The sequence below is a fragment of the Varanus komodoensis genome, unplaced genomic scaffold, assembly GCF_004798865.1.
Source record: "Varanus komodoensis strain SLA01 unplaced genomic scaffold, ASM479886v1 scaffold20_1, whole genome shotgun sequence".
Taxonomy (NCBI): domain Eukaryota; kingdom Metazoa; phylum Chordata; class Lepidosauria; order Squamata; family Varanidae; genus Varanus; species Varanus komodoensis.
This window is the reverse complement of record NW_025335587.1, coordinates 9,417,906-9,439,398: the sequence shown is the minus strand read 5'-3', so window position 1 is coordinate 9,439,398 and position 21,493 is coordinate 9,417,906. Positions and strand designations below refer to the sequence as shown.

Here is a 21,493-nt window from a genome sequence, read left to right as displayed (position 1 = left end):
TGCTATTGATATCTATAGATTTAGATAAATGTAAATAAGAGCCAGTGTGTTGTAGTGGTTAAGAGCTCAGGTGATCTGGGTTTGTATTTCCCAATCAGCCATGGAGCCAACTGGATGACTTTGGGCCAGTCACAGACTTTTAGCCCAACCTACCTCATAGGATTGTTGTTGTGCGGCTAAGAATGAAGTGGGGAGGGGGGGAGAGAATGATGTAAGCTGCTTTAAGTTTGCTGTAAGAAAAAAAACAGGATATAAATGTATACACTTAAAAATAAGCATGGAAAATGTGCACAAATTTACATTAGTCATTGGAGGAAGAATATGTACATTTCAAGGATGTGCCCAGTTAATGAGTTTGTTTGGAAAAATATGCACAGATTTTCATGTCCCCCACCCCGCATTCACAGTGCTTGCAGTCTATTACAGTTTCAAGTCAGAATGGGTTTTGACTTGAAATTTGGAGAACTTCAATAAGCTTGGGTTTTGCAGGTTCACAAAGAGTTGGGTGTATTGAAATAAGCTTGTTACTGGTACAAAATAGAAATACTGGGGAGGCCATGAAAGTATCGGCTCTCTTTCTTAGGACACAATTGTGAAGCATATAAGTATCAGTGATTTTTTTCAATTTCACCAGCTGGTGACCCAGGGAGCTCACAAATGAAAAATGAAGGCAATAGTCTCCCTTGTATGTTGTTCCCTCTCCTGCAGCATACTGCCTTTGACTCTATTTTGGTATTGTGGCTAACAGCCAGTGATACAGCATTGCTGATGTTGTTGTTGTTGTTGTTGTTATTAAACATTTATATGGTTCTTTCAAAGTGCTGCATATACATTATCTAGTAGTAATCTTTACTACAACCTTATAGAAGTCAGTATGGCTGTGCCCAATATTGTGCATGACAGGGCTAAGGCTTTTAACATTGGCTTTACCTAAGCATGTTCATAGCTGAGGTGAAGGTGGAATCTAGAACTGTGAATCATAGCTCAGTCTCACCACCATTATGTCACTACGACTTTCATAAACTATTCAAATGTTCCCCTTTAAAGATACTGTAAGGTAGTGGCCATCACCACACCATAAAACCATAAAATGTATATTTTACTGTTCTGAATCTAAGTTGGTTTCATTGAGTGACCTGAACTAGTGTTAGACAGTTCTTTCACATTATAATTTGTTTCTCATGTTTCACTATCTAACTCTTATTAGCAAACTATTGTTTGCATTGCTGGCTTAGCATTTTCCATCTCTGATGATCCTGGTGATGAAAGGGGTTGTCAGTGTCATGCTTTAAAAGACTTTAAACCTCTTCTCAAACACCTGATGGACTCTTAAGTCAGTCATCAAACTCCAGCAGTCTGTGTGCTGGTTGTTAAGATTTAAAGCAAAGCTGGTTTGGAAACTCAGCAAAAAATCATGGAAGCATGTTACTTTAGATATAATTATTTGGAAATCTTATGTCTGGTTTTGCCTTCACTTGCATAGATTTTTTTTATTGCCAAACCTTTTTAGGGTCCAGGCTTTGAAACAAAACAGACAGTTTCAATATTCTTTCATGTAGTCTCTATAGGTTATTTGCAGGTTGCCTACAAACTTTATTCTTTGGGCAAAAAGTAATTCCTAACCCATGTTATCAATGAATGGTAATGGCCCTGTTGGCATGTAACAGCCCATCTGTTAAATATACCATGGGTACTTCAGCCATGAATGATGCACCTAGCACTGTTGTTTTTGCTCCATGATACATGATGGACTTCTTCGTAGGTCATAGATTGTAATGTCTGTACCTGAACAGCTGGCTTGTTTAGACTAAAAAAACAACCTAGCAACCTAGCAGTTTCACTTTCGAGAAAGGGGGGGGGGATCTTTAACCCATGGATTGTCATTACATGTGAACCAGGATGATATTTTAGGATACCAGAGTGACTAGCATATTAGTCAAAGGGGAAAGACTTGTCCATCAATAATTGAACTTGGTTGATAGCAACTTGGGTGGATTCATCTCCTCTGGTAGCTTTGAAAGTGATGAGTTGGTGGGCTCATCCCTTCATGTAACTTTGGAAGTGAAGATTCTCTGCAGAATACAGGAGATAAGCCTTCTCTGATGGCTATTGTAACTGGGATTTTAGAAACAACAAATGAACAAAAAGTGGCTATTTCATCATTTAATATGAAATGACACTCGTAGTAATTTTTATAAATGCAATGGAACTTTTGCTTCCAATTTTGTATCTCATTTGCCTTACTCCTTCATTTTCTATATTTTTTTTCAATTGTCTTTCCTTTGTTTGTTGGTCGTGTGCAAATTTGTTGTTAGAGATGGATACTTGTGGTAGATCAATTGATAATCTACTTTGTAAATGGTCAAAATCAACAACATTAACAAAAAAAAAATCCCATGGTGGTGAACAATTTGCATGTTCAGTGCATTCATACACTGAAATGGATAATTCATTGTGCAATATATACCATGCCTGCATCATACATAGTTCTAATTGCATATGTATAAGTAACTGATACGTCTTACTAAAAGAACTTTCTTGTTCTAGAACTGTAGCAGCTGAAGTTCGGAAGCAGATTTCAGGGCAATATGGTGGATCACCACAGCTTCTCAAGAACCTTAATATTGGAGGCAGCATTTCCCATCATACAAGTGTAAGTGATTTTTTTTCGTATCGATAAGAAATATGTATCTTTGCAGAACACAAACTGGTTAAGCTGGCTTTCCTAAACTGGAGATTGCTAGTTTATGGATTATACCTGAATGTATGGCTATCAAATGCCAAAGTAGAAAATACATGAGTTTCTTAACAAGAATTTCCAGAAGGGTAGCTGTGTCATTTTGAGGCAACAAAAGCAACACAGTGTAGTGTGATTCTTTAAAAGACTTAACATATTTATTAAAATGCTTTCTCCGGATGCCATTGGATATTATTCTCGTAAGTACCTTAAGCATTATTTCCTTGTAGAAAGGTAAGTTTTCAAACAAACTAGATTCGATGTTTGCATCCAACATGAAATGCTGGGCATAAAATTATTTATTTATTTATTTGGAATTTTTGTATGCTGTCCCATTCGCATAAGCCTTGGCACGTCCTTTTGAAATACTTGCAAGGGAAATATTTATCCCAGGTATTTTTAAGGGGTATGTCCATAGCATGCTTTTGCTAATTAAGGTAAGGGCCTGATTGGAGTCCACCCAGAAAAGATTCTTTAATATGATGACTCCCATTTCTCTGGAACTCCCTGTCTCTGGAGCAAACTGTGTTTTTTCCAGTGCCTCCTGAAGGCATCTTTGTTTCAAGAACTTTCCTTGGTTGTCTAGCTGCTGTTTGTATTTTGTTTCTTTTACTGATGTTTTCTTTTAATGTAGCATTTTACTTTTCTCTTTATTGTTCCAGAATCTGTGGAGTAGTATATAAATGCAGTACATTATACATACATACATGCATACATACATACCCAAATACAAAATGATGGTATCCTGAGGAAACAGATCTGTTTGCATTTATTATATGAATTTGGTTGTGGCAAATTTTTACTTTGTAATGTACCTGACAACAGCAGCATAACTAGCTTGGGAAACAAGCCAATGTTGCTTGTGGAATTGCAATATGGTGATGCTGTTTGGCTGTGGTATTCAGTTCTATCTGGGATTCAGATCTAGCCAGTTATAGTTTTTTTTGTGTGAATACATTAAAAATACACACAACAAGTAACATGTAAATATACTTCTTGTGAACAAAAAGGCAAAACATTACTTCCAGTTTCTCTAGCCTTCATCCTAATTCCTTTTAGAGGGTTCAACTGATCTTCAAGGTAAATGCTTGGTATGAGTGCAGGGATCTGATGGGAAGAAAGAACCTGGGATAGCCTGATGTGGCAAGTGAGCTTTGTCTCCCCTAATTTGGGATGCTGCCCCTAGCTAATGTAGCTTCTTTTGTTACATTTTTGTGATTATGAAATCAACCATGGAGGACTCCTGGTGATTTAAAATACTGATTTTAACTTTTGATTGCCCACTTAGTTTTACAAAGACTGTGTGGCAGGTCTCTGTCTTTTGGATATTGTGAATCTAAAAGATCAAGACGAATGGCTAATTTCTGTATTAACTGAAGATGAAACAAGGTTGGATCCAGTCTGTCTCATCTTGTTGGAGCTGGATTCTTGAAATTCATCTGCAGTAGCTCCAGGTTCAGGATAATTGAGCTAGTTTCTAGAATGGTGGCACTGTCAGTTTGATGCCTCATGGGTGTGCTTAGGCATTTGCAGGATATTTCTACATATGTCCAGAAAGTTTACAGAAGGTGATAAGTTCACATTTTGAATACGTAACACTTAAAAGAATTCTTTTTGAAGCTAATGGGACTGCTGCAGGTTGAGTGTCATGAGTTGTAGCCTTTTTCCTGCCCTCACTGGGTAACTTTAATTATGGTCAATAGTGTTGTGTATTCATGCTTAGTTCATGCATTCTGTGACAGGGCAGTAACTTGAACGAATTATCTGGCTGTATGCAATGATATGGTAGCTTGCAAATCATCTGACAGGTAATGTAAAAGTCAGCTTGAAATTAAATAAAAGGGAGTGCATTTGTTAAATCTTGTTTCATTTAAATATGAAAAGGTCAATGACTCTTACTCTTTCCTTTCATTTCTGAGTCATTTCTTTGAACGTTTGCCATTGCCCAATGGGGCACTAGAATTAGAGCAAGATTGATCAAGAGAACTGGTAAGAATTCATCCTGCCTTAAAAAGGGATCTCTTGCTCTACCTGGAACAGGTCCACCAGCTATTCTGGCAGAGAAGAGATCAGTTTACTGGAAAAGACATTGCAGCCCAGTTACCTAATAAGGCTGGGAAGGGAATGACTTCCTGTTGGTGGACCTCTTTTTTACAAGAGCTCTCTTTCCCCAAATAATTGCCAGTAGGCTGCTACTGGACAGCATAAACCTCCTGACACACCCTAGTTTGTCTAGCTCTGATAAGGCAAACAGTAATGAAGGCATGCCCAAAGAAGCACCTCAGTGAAGGTGTTCTTCAGAGCAGGTTTTTAATGATTCTACTGTGATGCTGGGATGCCTGTTCTTAGTGCCACATCTGTCACTTTTTAACAGAAACTTGCTGGTAAAGTTGGGAACTGTAGTCCTTTACTTCTGGAGGGCAGTAGATTGGAGAAGCCATCCAGTGGGTCATGAATGCACATCTGGCTCAGAGGCTAAAGTGCTGCTGGCAAAAAGGAGAGGAAGATTGCTGCAGGCTTGAAAATGGCAGTGGGTCCATGAATGGAAAGGGAACCAGTGTAGTGTGTGTGGGTGAGGCTGACGGGTAAGGTACAGTCCACTCACTAAGAGGTGATTGTTGCCTGCCACCAGCAAGGAAATATGTGGTAAATAGAATGGCTGAATTATTGTGAAAGTGTGGCACTGACAAGTGCATTGTAAATGATTGAGTGGAACACTGTATTCTTTGCAACTAGGGCTACTAACTGAATAGGAAAAAATGCCTGGTTTGCTCTTATGCTTTCAGCAGCAGCCTGATGTTCCAAAATAGGCAGGTGAACCTTTCACACATGAAGATACAAGGTGTGGAGGTCTTCACAACAAGCTAGAGTAGCTGGTTGAAAAGTTTGCAACCTCTTTTGCAAATTATCTGGTAAGATGGAGCATCTTCCAGAACAAAGCAAGATAATGTAACGTTCATTATGACTGAGGTGAATTAAAAAGTTGAGTAAATGTAGAACATGGACTGCTGACAATCAGTAAACTGTAGATAACCTTTTGTGTTGGAAAAGCAGCAAAATGCTTTCAATATTCTTTTCGTTTTTGCTGTATGCAAAACTGTGGAAAAGGAACTGCATAAAGGACAACTTCTGACTTCTCCATTTTCCTATTCCCCATATTAGCTTCCATTTTCTATTTGTTTGTGAGCATGCAGATGTTCAGCTATGTAAAAATTAGACAGAATGCATCTGAATGGAACCTATAAAACATATTTGGAAACTCTGTGAAGATTCTGCAATCTCTTTAATATGGTTGCTGCTATGATGCCCTTCATGATAAAAGATGAACGCTTTGTTGTCCAGAGGGGGAAAAGGAACAGCTGTGCAGATTGGATTTGAAGTGAGATTAGGGATTCCCTTTGGCTCTTTTTGTCATGCACCTGCTTGTAATGTAGGGCTAAAATAGGTATGTAGACATGGAAGTGCACAGAAGCCCATTCCAGCATCTCTACGTTCCTAGGTTTGTGTAGACATTTGCACATTTAACATAAAGGGGGGCATCTATATGCATTCCGTGGAATGCATGTACAGAGTTCCTGTAATCATGTTTAATGGTCATGGGAACTCTTCAGCTAAATGCAGTTACAGACCCTTCTTCAGACCTTTTTGCTCAAGACATGAAGATTTACATCGAAGCCACACACAAACAGATTTATTGATTGATTTATTTAAAACTTTTGTACTCCACCGCTGACATCTTGAGACAGCTTAAGTAGGGAACAATATAATAGCAAAACAAATGCAGCATCCAGCAAATCATCCAGTTAAAATATACTAAACATTAAAATAATGGGAAAATAAAAAGGTTTTCACCTGACGCTGAAAAGAATAAAGCATCAGTGCCAGGCGAACCTCTCTGGGGAATGTATTCCATAAATGGGGCACCACTGCAGAGAAGGCCCTTCTCTGGGTAGCCTCTCTCCTGATCTCCTTCAAGGAGGGCTCCTAAAGCAGGGCCTCCACCTCAGATCTCAAGGGGTGGTGGAGGGTGCATTTGCATGCCCTATCCCTGTACTGTGTCTAGCTCCACATGTGAGCAGCTGCACACTTGAAGAGAGCTTCTTTTATTGAAAAAATGAAAGCCTTTATTTCAGTTTTTAGGATTTTTTCTCTTTTTAACAAAAGAAGCAGGAAGGAATGGTTTTAATCAAGGATACCAGTGTTTAAGCTATGGAAGTTTAACACTGGCTCATATGTATGCACAGGCAAAAGTTTTGGTTCACATCTCAGTTTATTAAGCCAGAATATAATGGTCTTTGTCTTGCCTCATGGAAGTGGTAAAATTGTGTTTGACTTTACAAAACAGACACCATGTTAAATCCATGTCTAGTGTACTGCGAGTTGTTTTCCCTTTAATAGCTTAATGTGCAGAAATTAACCAATTAAGGTTTTTCTAGCACACTGATAAACATACTCATCTGCTAAGGCCTACCATGTTACCTTGATATAAAAGGGCACAGCTGCAGTGGTTGATTGAAAGTGTGGCAACCTGATTTGGTGCTATTCACATAAGGCATCTCTTTTTAGAATCACTTAAAAGGTCATTTTTCCTGTCTGTATTCATCATGGGGCAGCTAACCCATTCCTTCTAGAAAAGCAGGAGGTTATAAAGCCAGCAGAGAGAACTTTTATATAACTATGGGATGTTTGCTGTTGTGGGTAAGTTATTTGTATAGGGGAATAAGGTAGCCAATGTGATCCCCCCCCCCCCCCGGCTGGGCTCCTTTGCCTTTACAAAGTTTTTAAAAAAGAAAGGAAAAAGAAAAGAGGACAGGAAAGGAAAGAAAGGAAGGGAACAGATTTTTTCTTTACCGCTGTATTTCCATGCCAGGAAATGTTCCACCTGGTGCCTTTTTGCCTGGTGTGCATCTGCAAAAACCATAAACAAACTGGTTTGCGAAAGTGGCAGGTGCTGTACCAGTGCTTAAAAGCCCCCCCCATAAGTACTAATCAGGAATACATCTGTCAACAGTGTGAAATATTTTTAGCATTCAGTTTAGAAATGTGCATATCTGAACATTAAAAGAATAGGATGTTTCACGTTCTAAGTTCACTACTAAAAGTAAACTTGCTCCTTATGAACACAGATTCTTTATGCATATTTCATTAAGCACAATTCTGAAGACTGCTGAAAGAGAAAAGGCAGCATATTGTATAACCAGTCAGCTTATCTGACCTATGTTATGTGGGCATTGTATAGGGCAGGTCGGTAGCCTTTAGCTAAGCCTTTAGCTAAGTACTCCTGCAGTACTTGAGAAATATGATCATTTAATGTTTTCTTCTTCATACTAATTTTCTTTCCTACTCCAGCAGTAGGTTTTCCCTGCCATAGCCATCTGCCTCTCTTTCTTGACATTTCATGTAAAGGGGAAAAAAAGCCTCAGTATGTTGGAAGCATGACAAGCCTTTTCTCATCAGCTGAGTTTTTAGCCATTTTAAATTGCAGAGGAATTAAACTGTTAATCTTAAATGGTGGTGCAAATTTTCAAAGAAGTTCCTCAGAAGTCATTTCAGAGCCCAGATCCTTTTGGCCTAGGCATCTTTTAGACCCTGATGTGTGTTGATGTTTTATAGGGCTTGCTCTGTGATGAAGTCCAGAAAACATGCTAGAGATAACTGTATCAGTTTTTCTCAAACTGCATATTCCATATGTTTTGGACCTCAGCTCTCATTAGCCTGCAGCTGGAGCAACCCGCCTATGAGGTGCTGCTACAACTGAGCTGATCAGCTTGCACAAAAGGCAGCTAAGGAAAGATATGACAGATCTTTAAAATTATGCATGGCGTGGAGAAATTGGAGAGGGAAACATTTTTCTCCCTTTCCAGTAGTACTGAAATCTGGTATCATCCTGTGAAGCTGATTGGCAGGAGGTTCAGAGCAGATAAAAGGAAGTAGTACTTCATGCATTGCAACATTTAGTTAAACTATGGAATTCACTGTGGCAGGAAGGCTCTAAAAAGGGACAGATTCGTGGAGGAGGAGACTCTACGTGGCTACTGGCTTTGCTGGCTGTATGCTGATTCCTTTACCATGCACCAGTTGCTGAGGAGCTTGGGCAGGAGGGGTGTTGACACTCATTCTGCTTGAGTGATCCTCTGGGTAGTTGGTTTGCTACCATGTAAACAGTGCTGGACTCAAAGGATCATTGGTCTAGTCCCACATTGTTTTTTCTTATGTTCTTAGCCCCAGTCAATATGGCCAATTGTCAGGAATGCTGTAGCACAAAACATACTGAAGGCTCCACATTGGGAAAGACTGCTTTAATTGACTTTCTGTAATGGCAGCAGTGTTCTTATGGCTTGCCAGTTTTCTTTTTGACAGTAACTCTTGTTCTTTTACCAGCTGCTCAGTGGAGACAGATAGAACACACACACATTTTCCCATCATGAAGCAACAGTGAAAGCAAAAGCTGTATCTTTGTTATTCAGATATTACTGAGCCTGGACAGTATCCTGCAGGGCTGCTGTGCTTATGTCATCCAGCAGAACTCACCTCTTGTAGAAAGGGGAGTTAGTGTTTCAAAAAGGAACTGTGGAAATGGGTGGAAATACTCATTTCCGGACCAGTTGGCAGTTCTCCTGTGAACTCTGGCCAGTGCTGGATCCTGGAAGTACATGGGCAGCAGAAAATACTGCACACATTCAAAAAACCAACTGCCAAATTTTTAAATAATTTTATTTAACAGTTAATTCTGTAGCTGTAAGAATAGTCAGCAGTTGTGAGCTTAACCTTACTGTCTGTCTAGACTGCATAAAGACCTTATCCTTCTTTGAATATAGTACAGCAGACTTTGATTTGGTTCATCCAGTGCCTATAGATTTTGTTGTTTTCTTTCTCTTGCTTGGTAGGATAAATGCACTCTTTTTGATCAAGCCAAGTAGGTCAAGCATCAATAGCCCTTGCTTCTCCTTGTCAAGCATGTTCGCTGCTGATCTTTTATGGGGAAGTAAACACAACTTCAAGGATTTGAAGGATCTGAAAGATTTTCACTCCCAGATTTTATTTTGGTTCTGTGCCAATTCAGGTCTTTTTGTATGTGTTTGCTGTTCAGTCCTTGGTCGCTTCCGTGAAAGGATCTTTGGTTACAGGGCTGGAGATACATTTTCCTGCGATGTTGGAGAACCTCTCCCACACAGTATAGCCCAGTCTTTCCCAGTGTGGTTCCTGCCAGTTGTTTTGTAGTACGATTTCTGACAGTCCTAGCCAACATGATCATGGAATGGGAGCTGTGCTCCAAAACATCTGAGGGAACTAGAGGGAACTGGCAAAGCAGGCCTATAAGGACCTGTGATCATATGTAACCATTGAAGATACTTGCAAAAATTATGACTTATGTAATTTTAAATATTAGATTATATGTGGTATTATAAAGCTTGTGATTTGTGCACTGTAAATTTTATCATAATAATCATGTTTACATGCCCCTATGCAATACTTTTATTATTATTTGTAATTTGAATCTTGAAGAAATGCAGGGCAGATGCTCTGAAATTTTAAAACACTCACTTTGGTTTAAATCTCAGTTTGACAAAATAAACAATGAATAAACAATCATAGTTTGTGAATAAACAAACTAATGACTAATTATTGCTTATTTATTTCTTTATTGAAACAATTTTAAAGATTTGGGTTTTTAATAGCCTGATTTAAAAATGAAAATCCACTGCACTGTAGCCAAACATCGGTCATGTTTTACACATCTGGACATTTTTGCAAGAGTAAGGTTTGTGCAATTGAATATGCACACTTACCTGGGAGTATTCCTGTTGAGTTCTGTGGAGTTTAACTTTGGCTAGAAGTATGTAGGAATGCACTGCTCAGCATCCCTAGTTTGTATCAGACCATTTAAAAAAGTATGGAAAGTTGATAACCACTGCACAATTCTTCATTTGGCATTCATATTCAGAGAAAAGGCAAATTAAGATAGGTGCAGAACATTACTTTATAGCTTGGTCAGAATGCTTGAGGTGGTCTTGGAGCAAAAGGCATCACCTAGGCATGCTCTTCTGATTCAATTGCAGCACATTTGGTCCTGTCTCAACAAAATAGCATGTGAATCACATTTCAGGACACTTTAAAATACAGGAAATACAATAGTGTTGTATGGATGGAATAACAGATAGACATGCTTAGCTAACACATTGCTCATGTTGTATTGCAGGGATTCAGGTAGGTGAACAAATAGAAATGAGAATTGGCTGGGTGAGAGAAGCACTAAAACACAACAAAATACTGTGTTTGACATCCAGGGAAGGACAAAGTCAATAGGAAGCGGAGTTTTATTTTCAAGCTAGCGAGGAACCATAACAGTGAAGAATAACAGAGCCTTAAAGACAAAACACTTGTGTGTCCTTGTAACAATCCAGCGCTAAATGTTTGGGACATGGTTTTATCATGCAAGCTCTGACAACTTTAACTCCATCTGTGCTAGCTTGTCAGCAGAGCTTAGCTGAAGGATAATAGTTTATATAAACTCAATCTATCAAACTGGTATCTTACTTCGGTTAACGGCTGTGTGCACATTTATATAGCTGTAATGTATGTATATCTGTAGGATGTAAGGGAAGTGGGTCTTTGAATAAAGTAGAATCACTTTCTGTGATTATTGGACAATTTTGAAGGTGTTAAAGTCAGGCTTACTGTCTATTGTAGCCATGCTGTTAGTGCCAAATAATGGATTTGTTCTCCGGTTATCCTAACACAGAAAAAACCCACAAGCTATTAAAGCTGATCTGTGGAACATGCGAGTTGGAATCAGTTGCAAATGTGAAGAAGCTCCATTTTCAGATGAAGTACAATCCAATATATCTGTAGGCACCAGATCGGGGAAGGATAAACTAGCCTTTCTGGAAAAGGAAAACTAGCATGCATTTTGTTTAAATGTGCAATTTGAGTACATCTTTGTCTTTCTTGATGGAATATGAGGCATGAACTGTTGCGAGAACCATAGAAGGTTTGGTAGCATTTTCTGTCGTCTACCAGAATGAATAAACATTTAGCTTTGTAATTTGCCCAATTGTATTATAACAAGGTGACATCTTTTACCCTGTGATTCCTGAAATTTTGTCAGATAGGGCTGGGGTGTTTAATTAGCTTTTTATGGGCTGAAAAATTAAATGCACTGGATAAATTATATTGATATTAATACATGAACAAAAGGTGGTTGAAATACATATTTAAAAGAAGTACATGTATAAAACAAACTCTGAATTGCAAAATAAAGCACCCATTACTCTCAACAATATTTTTTAAAAAACGGAGCTTTTGGAACTTCCTTGTTGCTGCATTTTAGTTACAATCTTACAGCAGCTTATTTTAGTCTTTAGTTAGTCTTACAGCATATTTTAGCTAGTTAGTTTCAAGAGTGGAATGTGGCTTATTTTACCTTTTCTTATTCTTTGAATATTGTGATCTGCTTGTAGTTCTTTTGGAGGAGGAGCAGGGAATAAATATTTTTGATAAATAAATCAATGATCAGAAGTAATATGCTGTCCTATTTTAGGTTTTAGCTGACTAATATTTGATAAGCGTGAAAGATCATTGCTGTGCTTGTTGTGGATCACAGAGATGAGATGTGGCCATCCCCCATGGATGGTGTAACTGTCCCCCGATCCTTGTTAGGGAACAACAAAACAAGTGGATGTGGGCCACATGACATGGGAGGAAGTTATGACAAAGAAAAATGCAGAAGAAGCACACTAATTTTCCCTTTTGTTTGCGATCATAGTCACATGACTTTTTGGGAGTCACAGAAAAAGCATTTGGAAATTACAGAACATTCTGGCTCCCATTTTGGAACTGGGGAGTTTGTGTGCATCTGCTACACCACACAAAAGACAGCTTTTTCAAGTAATGATTTGCAATGGCGCACTAAATTCTGTGGGTGAGACAGCAGATGAAATGCTTGGTTGTAAGGGGAACACGTGTCAGATTTTCATGGGAGCTAGCATGTGAACTGATGGCAGGAATAATCCCATGGAATTTGTTGGATTTTCTGCTTCATCATAGCTTGCTGAAGAACACTGATGACTGCTGCACGGATGTCTTCTCCCTTCTCTAGCATTATGCAAACTTGCTGTTTTTAAAGCAAAAATACTTGCACAGTACACAGTCAAGTAGTATGTGTACCATCTCTATAATTTTCCCTTGAAAAATTAATTGAAAGCTTGATTGGCAACAAATCCCATGTCCTGAAATGGCTTACTGAGGGAAGATCCAAATAGTGTTTCTTTAATAGGATCTGGCAACCTGTTTACAAGGAGGGCGGTGCCAACTAATCCCTTGTACTGATTCTGATACCCAGAAAGGAGATAGGTTGACCTTCCAAAGATCTCTTTCTCCGCCTCTCCTCTATAAAAGCCTTAGTTTAAAGTAATGCATTTGTCTTTCATCTGCCAATAAGCTGACAGAAACTAGTTCTTCTTCCTAATTGTGAATTTATGCTTTGCCTGTTTACTCAGGTGGTAGGCAATATTTCTGTCTGCACAGATGGTGAGCCTATTGTTGACTTCTAGGTTTGACGTTTATGTTTGTTTATATCTTCATACTATGACAGTCAACTGAAAAGATATAGGGACAAAAATGTGGCGCTTTACCTCATTCTGGAAGTTGCTGAGATCCGGTGGCCTTTGCTGCTAGGAACTTCATTTCATAGGGCGAAGTTCCTAGGATGTGTTGACAGTATTATTTCCTGTTCATTACAGAAAAAAAAAATTGAGTAGACAAATTTGTGCATGCTTCCATGTACAGTAGACAGCCTATTGTTCTGTCTGTATATATGTCATACTTTCCCAAAAAAAGATTTTCTCAGCATGTTGGCTTTCTTGCCTTGCATTTTTCTAGCCTCTGATTCAGTCCCCTTCCCCATATAGGTAGAAAAACCTAAGACTGAATTTAGAGGCTGCAGAACAGCTGAATATGTGCATTTGCCCCGGAAGGTCACTGGGTCATATTTTGCCATCTATCACCAAATGGCTTATCCTGAGTGCTATTAGCTACAGGGTGACTAATATAGTCTAGAAATAAATAAATAAGCTATATACCATAGTACGAGGAGTGTTGCAGGCCTGTTTCTCAGCCTGCCTTGTTGTAACCATTCACTCTAAAATGGTATAACCTTGTAGGTGTCAGCTTGAGCTTTCTTGGAAGAAGAGTTCAGTAGAAATGTAAAAACCATAAATGCACTGGCCAAAGGCCACCTACTGGTTGATGACAATTTTCATTTCATTTTGTGAAGGAGGACAGTGCATTGGAAGAGGCAGCTAGTCTGAATTTGGGAAAACTGTTATTTTTCTTCTTTCCAATGAACAGTTGAGTATTTAAAGAAAGTGCAACTCTACAGCATCAATGTATACATATTTTAAAGTCTCACATTTCTTTTGTTGTTATGTAGTTGATTATCTAGTTCTAATACAATAATATTTCTTGTATATTCAATTGGTGGGCAACTTGTAGCCCTCCAGAATGCTATAGGTTGCCTTCTGGTTAAGTCTGGTTAAATTTTTGAAAGGCTGTAGCGAATACTTTTGCTGTATACCACTGCTCTGATACTCAGATATGAGTCACTCAGGTGTGTGTGTGGGAAACCTGGAGCCAGTGCTGCAGCCAAGATTCTTTGAAGTAGAGTTGCTAAAGGTTGAATTTGGGGACATTTATTTATTTATTTGACCTTCGTGGGTAACAAAAATACACAATCAGATAAAATTAAGATATACAATAAAACACCAGTATAACAATATTAAAATCTATCAGCCTAACAAAACCACAGCAGTGTTAAAGTGCATAGAAACCATATTCACATAAAAGACATAACCACAGTTTATAGTCAGACATAAACTTTAAAACCATTACAGTCATTCTAACAGGTAAAATACTGGAAAGGTCTTTGTCTGGCTCTGAAAAATACGAAGACGGCACCAGGTGAACCTTTCTGGGGAGCTGATTCCAAAGTGCCAAAAAGGCTTTTCTTCTTGTAGCTACTCTCCTTATTTCCTGAGGAGGGGCTCCTCTGATGATGACCTAAGAGACTGGGTAGGTACATGTGGGAAGAGGCTCTCCTTTAAATACCCTGGCCTCAAGCTGTTTAGGGCTTTAATGCAAGTGTTAACACCTTGAATTGAAGCCAGACTTATGCTGGTAACCAGTGAAGATGGTAGAAGGCTAGTTTTGTATGTTCATATCTGCCAGTCCTCATCAGCAGCCCTATTTTGAACCAGTTGAAGTTTCTGGACCATCTTCAAGAGAAGCTCCAATAGTCCTGTCTGGCTATTCAGCATTCCACATTCTGGATTATTGCAATACATGGGCTTGCCTTTGAAAGTGGTCCAAAAACTTCAGCTGGTGCAAAACGGAGCAATGAAGTTGTTAATGTGGGCTGGCCATTATGATCATATTATACCAATGCTTTATTATATGCCCTGGCTGCCAGTCTGTTTCTGGGCTAAATGTAAAGTGCTGGTATTAACTTACAGAGCCCTAAATGGCTTGGGGCCAAGCTATCTAAAGGATTGCATTCATCTCTATATGCTTGCCTGGACCTTAAACCAACCTCACATGCACTTTTACAGGTACCTTTGCCAAATTACATAATGATTACATTGCATTTATAACTCATTTATTTTTCTCTTGTGGGGAAGCCAAGGTGGATTACACAGGCCACTTCACCTTATCCTTAGAACAATGCTATGAAGTCCATGGCTGAGAGTCCATGACTGGCCAAGAGTTACTCAGTGACTTTCATAGTTGAGTGAGGACTAGAACCCAGAACTCCCAGTCCTCAGCCCAGCATTCTAATCACCACTCTGCACTGGCCCATGAGTGAATGAGATGAGGCATGTGATAACTTATGTGAAGACAATTTCAGTGGTGCCATCTGGGCTGTAGAATGACCTCCCCAGAGACGTTTGTCTGGTGTCTTCATTAGGCATTCATATTCAGAGTAAAGGCAAATTAAGATAGGTGCAGAACATTACTTTATAGCCTGGTCAGAATGCTTGAGGTGGTCTTGGAGCAAAAGGCATCACCCAGGGGAGTGGGGGTGACAACCAACCATTCTGGTAGTGCAGAGATAATCCAGCAAGGGGTGGAGCTGAGGGCAGAAGCTGAAGAGAGCTCCAATCTGCCAATGGGAAAACAGGAGTCAGGTTTGGGGTCTGGCAAGGGTTAGGGTAGTTGAGGAGTCTGTCAGATGTAGAGGCCCCTTCCCCTGAGGAGATGTTGCCAGTTGCTAGGAGGCAACACAGCTGGGAGATTCAGTTTTCAGAACAAAAGGAGGGGTGAAGGCCAGCGAGGAATCTCTGTGCCTCGCTTCTGGGAAGGCATGCAAGAAAGATTCTGGAATGAGTTGAAGTTTAGGGAGGGGTTCAGAGAGGGCTTAACACTTGAGTTACTCTGGATGAACTCGGAGATGTTTGACGATAAGGACATGCAACAATAAAGCATTGTTAACAGGAACTCTGAAGCAGCATATTTACTTAGGAGAAGGACCATGCCTCATGGCATAAAGCATGTGAGTGTGTTAGAAAAGGGATTAGTGTAGCGTTGCTTTGTGGTTCAAGAAAATGAAAGATGAAAACAACCTGAATGTTGCTCTTTTATGGGAAATACTGTCCTTCCATTGAAACGTCATAGACTTTGTTTTTGAGCATAGCACAACATTCAGGTCAGAACCAGAGCCTGTGAATGCTAAGCATTATGGGTGGTGATTGCTTGTTTGTTTAATTCATGCCAATGCCACTCTTCACTAAACATCTTTTCAGGTCTGCTCAGACAGTAAAGCCAAAAGAAAACGTTAAAACAAGAAAAAAGGGACAACAGAGTAAAACTAGCGCCAGTAAAGAATCAACACTGCTTAACAAGTTCTGGGAACATACCAAAGCCTCAACCTATGGCCAGTATACCCAGTGTGCTATCTTCATGGCAGTCTTCCTCAATCCAGTGCCCTGCATATGTGTTGGTCTACAATTCCCACCCGCCTTGGAAACATAGCTGTTCCTATCTAGATGGGGAATGGCTGCTCTGAGTTTGTTAGTGTTAAGAGCTCTTGGGTTGCCATAAGTGTTAAGTCAGCATTATTTATTCTTGCAATGTGTGTGTGTACAGCAATGTTGATTTTCACTGTATTTCTTCCATGTATATCCTGCTTGATGGAATTTGAGTGAGCTCTCATAAGATTCTCAGGGGGCTTCCCATCCAGGCACAGACCAGACAAGGTTGTTGCATCATGTGCCTTCAAAACAGGGTCTGGGATTTTAATTTAGCCGGGCGGATGCCTGATTTTCTTGTCTGTATGCCATGAGGAACTCGCTCCCAGAAAGGTTCTCCTGGCACCATCACTTTATTCTTTTTGGCACCAGACCAAAACCTTTTTATTTTCCCTATGTTTTAAGACCTGGCTGTTTTAATTGGGGTTTTAATATTAGTTAAATTTTAGGATGCTGTGTTTTTATTTTTATTTTTTACATTTTGTATTCTTAAACTGTCCTGGGACTTCGGTAATGGGATGGTCTACAAAAGTTTTAAATAAATAAATAAATGAGGAAATGCTTATTGAGGCAGGCAAAGGCTGGACAGTCTACAAGGCTGGCTGTTTTGAGAGGGTTAGGATTTTTGTGAGCTAGATTAGTAACTTGCTCTCTCCCCCACCTCCAGAGATGTAACATAGTGGTAACTATTTGAATATGCCTTTATTGTGAATCCTTTCTGATTTTGGTCTGGAAACATTAACATCAAATGCAATTGGTGCTTGTATGCATTACTGCTAGGAATGTGTAAAGAATTTGATAGAGAGATAAAGGCCAACTTATTTTCTCAGTTTGCCCCAGCATATTCTATCCTGTGCATTCTTCCCTGGCACTGATTTGATCAGATACCGATCAACCTAGAATGTGGAACTCTATTTTTCAAACTGTCCACAATGTGCGTAATTTAAAAATACTGTCAGCAAACATTGCACAAAATTCAAGCTCCTGCTCTGTAATTTGCACATATCTATCCAAATTGTGTCACAGAGGCCTAAATTTTGCACAAATCTGAAATTAACTGTCAGCTGGGGCAAGGTAGAGTGTGTGCATATGCAGTGACGATACTTTCAAATGTCTCATATAAAGTGCTATGACAAAAACGAGAATTCAGGTCTGATGAATCAGGCTTGAGTTGTGCAAATTTTACACAATTTGCATAAATTGTTTTAGAGATACACAATTCTTGACTCCAAATTCACACAAATATTTCAAGCAATTTCACCAATAGAAGCTGAAAACAAAACCCCAGTTCAGACTGCATTTGACTGTTGGATTAGAAATGTGTCAAAGATCCATTAAACTTAAACAGAATGCGTTTTCCAGTGTGGCACATTCCCAATTGTTATGTTAACTGCCAGGACAGATCTATTGTGCAGTGCATGTGTTCTGGGGACATAATTTCATTTTTAAAATGTATATATTTTTTTCTTTTTAAATAGGTGCCTCTTACTGAGCCTGTGGATCCAGTTGATTTGGAAGATTACCTTCTAACACATCCACTGGCAGTGGAGCCTGGTCATTTGAGAGACTTACTTGAATTCCCTTCTGATGATATTGAAGTTATCTACAGTCCTCGAGAATGTAGGACACTTGTGACTTCTGTACCTGAAGAGAGGTAAGAGGTGAAAAACAGACCATTGGTCTCACATAAACAAATCTGAGCATCAAAGCAGAATGCCCAACTGAAGGTGTTGACAGAATTGGACCTCATTTCCTTACCCTTCTTTTGCATCTTCACTCATAGTGATGCGCTGGGACCAGGAGGCTTTTGGAAGGTGCAAGCTGAGTTTGGGAGAGAGAAAGAGATGGTAGTGGTGGCTGTAGGCTGTAGGAAGAGTAGTGTGACTGTAGGAAGAGCCCTATAAGAAGAACACTCTTGAAATTCTGGGCTGAGCTGAAAAGCAGGGGAAAGAACGAATTCAGTATTGGTACTAGGTTTTGGAGGGCATTTGGGCAAGAAACGCCCATGATGTGTCTACCTGCTAACCAGCACTGTTATTAGCTGCTTCTGCTGCTTCATTAGTGTCACCATGAGCTTGCTTGCCTAGTTGACAGGCAGTGAGCAATTGGACAATGTTTTCTGCTACTCCGTCACACCAGCAACATTGTTTTGGCCAGGGCTGGGCAGATGAAGGAGCAAGATGAAGGAGCTCTCCTCAGTGTGTCTTTCACTAGAGTGTGTCCCCTGGGCAAGTGCCCAACTAAGTCAGTCCTTGACACTAGCCCTGAGTGGATTGACCAGCAGTATCAGTGGGAGTTGGAACATGTGGTACAGAGGTAGAAGTAGCATCAGGGGATGCAGGTTTGGTAAAAGAGACAAGAAGGGACATACTCAGTTTGGTCAATTGAGCAGTCAATTTGGCATAGCAACTAGAATAAGTTACTTTTCAGCCTAGTGTTGCTAGACCTCAGGAGCCCACTTATGTGATTACATCCCTGAAGACATTACCAGGATTATATGGGAAAGGCCCAAACCACAGCATTGCTTGTGTTGTTCAAATAATGCTTTGTTAAGTCCAGCAATCTCATGGACAGTCACTTAGATTGTTAACATGCAAGCAGTAGGACAGAAGGCTTTGAGATTTCTTCTTTGCCACCGTTAAGCAAGTCTTAAGCAGGGTGGGGGTGAATCTGTACTGCCTAGTAACATCCAGGAACATCATGTACACTTTCAGTGTGCCAGTTTCTATTTGTTAATGTAATATTAACCAACAGTTTAAATAAGCAAGTGCTGATTTTTTGTGGTTTGAGCAGATCATAAAGATCTTTTCTTTTTACCTATAGTGAAATGGACCCCCATGTGAGGGATTGTGTGAGAAGTTACACAGAAGATTGGGCCATTGTGAACAGAAAGTAAGTCACATGTAGTTGTATAGGAGGCATTTAAATAGTGCATGAGGTGAGATTATTATTTTCAGAGGATCATTGCTGTAAACTCAATAGACACAGAGCTCTTTCATAACACTGACGTTTTTAGGCAACTCTCAACAAGGATACCAGGAAAGAAAGATCAACTTTCTGAAAGTTTTGGAGGAATACTAGAAAAGGATGTCGTAACTTTTTGACATGCTACCTTTTGAGTATCTACCTTTTGCTACCTTTTCCAGTCTTTGGGGATAGTTGTTTATTGGAAGCAAGTAAAGTGAAAGGGCCATCTTCTGGAGGCATTCCGAAGGACCAGACCGTTTGCAGCTGAGTAATTTCATTATCAGTGTCTGGGGACTCCCTTCCCTGGGACACATGGGTTTTTTTCCCCTTTGTTTTCTGTCCTTCCTTCCTTCCTTCCTTTGGTGCTGTGCTGTTCTTTGCTTTGTTTTTCCTCCAATTTAAGTTTATTTTATAAATTTAAGTTTATTTTATCCTTGTGTGTGTGTTCGAGTGGGTTTTTGTCTGGGAGAACTGGGCGAGTGAGAGGAACTGCAGGACAAACAAGACAGGGGACCAAGGTAAGGTCTTGGAAGGGATCCCAATGGCAGACCAGGAGATGGCCTTGACGGGAGTCATGGGGGTTGCTGTCCGCTGCGAGAGCTGCGACATGTTCGCCCTTCTCCCCCAGGAGAGGCAGGGATACACTTGCCCTCGATGCAAGCTGGTGACCCTGCTAGAGGAGGAGGAGGTGAGGTGCCTGAGGGCCGAGAGAGCTCTCCAGGCCCCCTGGGAGCAGCCCCCCTCTGGACAGAGGGGTGAGGGAGAGGCCACAGGAGGAGCAGCTGTGGAGACATGGAGGTATGTCACCCACAGGAGGAGGAGGCCAGCACAGTCTCCTTCTAATGGCACCAATCTGGAGCTGGGAAACAGGTTCTCTCCACTTGGGGAGCCTGGGGCTGATGAGGCCTCGGGGGACCAGCAGGACCCTCAGCCTGGAACGACAAGCAGCAAGGGCGCTGCTGCAGGAGAGGCAAGGGCCAGGGCACGGCTGCCCACCAGCACCGGGAAGGTACGGCGGTGGGTGATTGTTGTTGGGGACTCCCTGCTGAGGGGCACTGAGGCGGCGGTGTTCCGCCCCAACCTGGAGACAAGGGAGGTTTGCTGCCTGCAGGGTGCACACATCCGGCAAGTGAAGGACAGAGTGGAGCGTCTTGTTCGCTCCGGGGGCCACCGGCTGCTCCTGGTGATAAATGTGGGCACAAACGACGTGGCCAGACAGGGTGTGGTCAGGATCACCAGGGACTTTGAGGTCTTGGGGAAGAAACTCAGGGAACTAAAGGCCCAAGTGGCCTTCTCGTCAATCTTACCTGTCTGGGGATTTGGGCCAGGAAGGGACAGGAGGGCCTCTGAGGTGAACGACTGGCTTAGGGTGTGGAGCCAGAAGGAACGCTTCGGGTTCCTCGACCACGGCACTCGTTTTCTTGCCAATAGACTTCTGGCAAGGGACGGGTTACACCTCACGAGGATGGGGCAAAGGTCCTTTGGAGATGCTCTAGCGAGCTTCATCCAGAAGACTTTAAACTGAGCCGGGAGGGAGTTCAGTCCCCCCAGTAACATGTCTGCACTGGACAAGTGTGGGGGGAGGATCAGGGCTCTGGGAGCAGGGTTTTAGAGATACTGCAGGGACTGACAGGACTCCTACAGAGAGGGGCCAGGTATCAGGGAGGATGGGAGGAAGGAGGAGACTGGGAACTCCAAGGAAAGGAAACGGTGGGAAGGAGTTGAGGTGCATGTACACCAGTGCTAGGAGCATGGGTAGTAAGCAGGA

The 21,493-nt window shown here is 40.8% G+C and overlaps 1 protein-coding gene across 6 annotated transcripts in view; it reads left to right on the top strand.

Annotated features, from left to right (window-relative positions):
* The window catches only part of DOCK7 (dedicator of cytokinesis 7), a 175,265-nt gene that overhangs the window by 8,245 nt on the left and 145,527 nt on the right, over positions 1–21,493 (top strand). For all 6 annotated transcript variants that reach the window (XM_044430508.1, XM_044430507.1, XM_044430506.1 and 3 more), the window contains exons 2-4: positions 2,548–2,653; positions 18,237–18,412; positions 19,582–19,650. In XM_044430508.1, the coding sequence (XP_044286443.1) occupies positions 2,548–2,653; positions 18,237–18,412; positions 19,582–19,650 (351 nt within the window). The remainder of the gene's footprint in view (positions 1–2,547; positions 2,654–18,236; positions 18,413–19,581; positions 19,651–21,493) is intronic.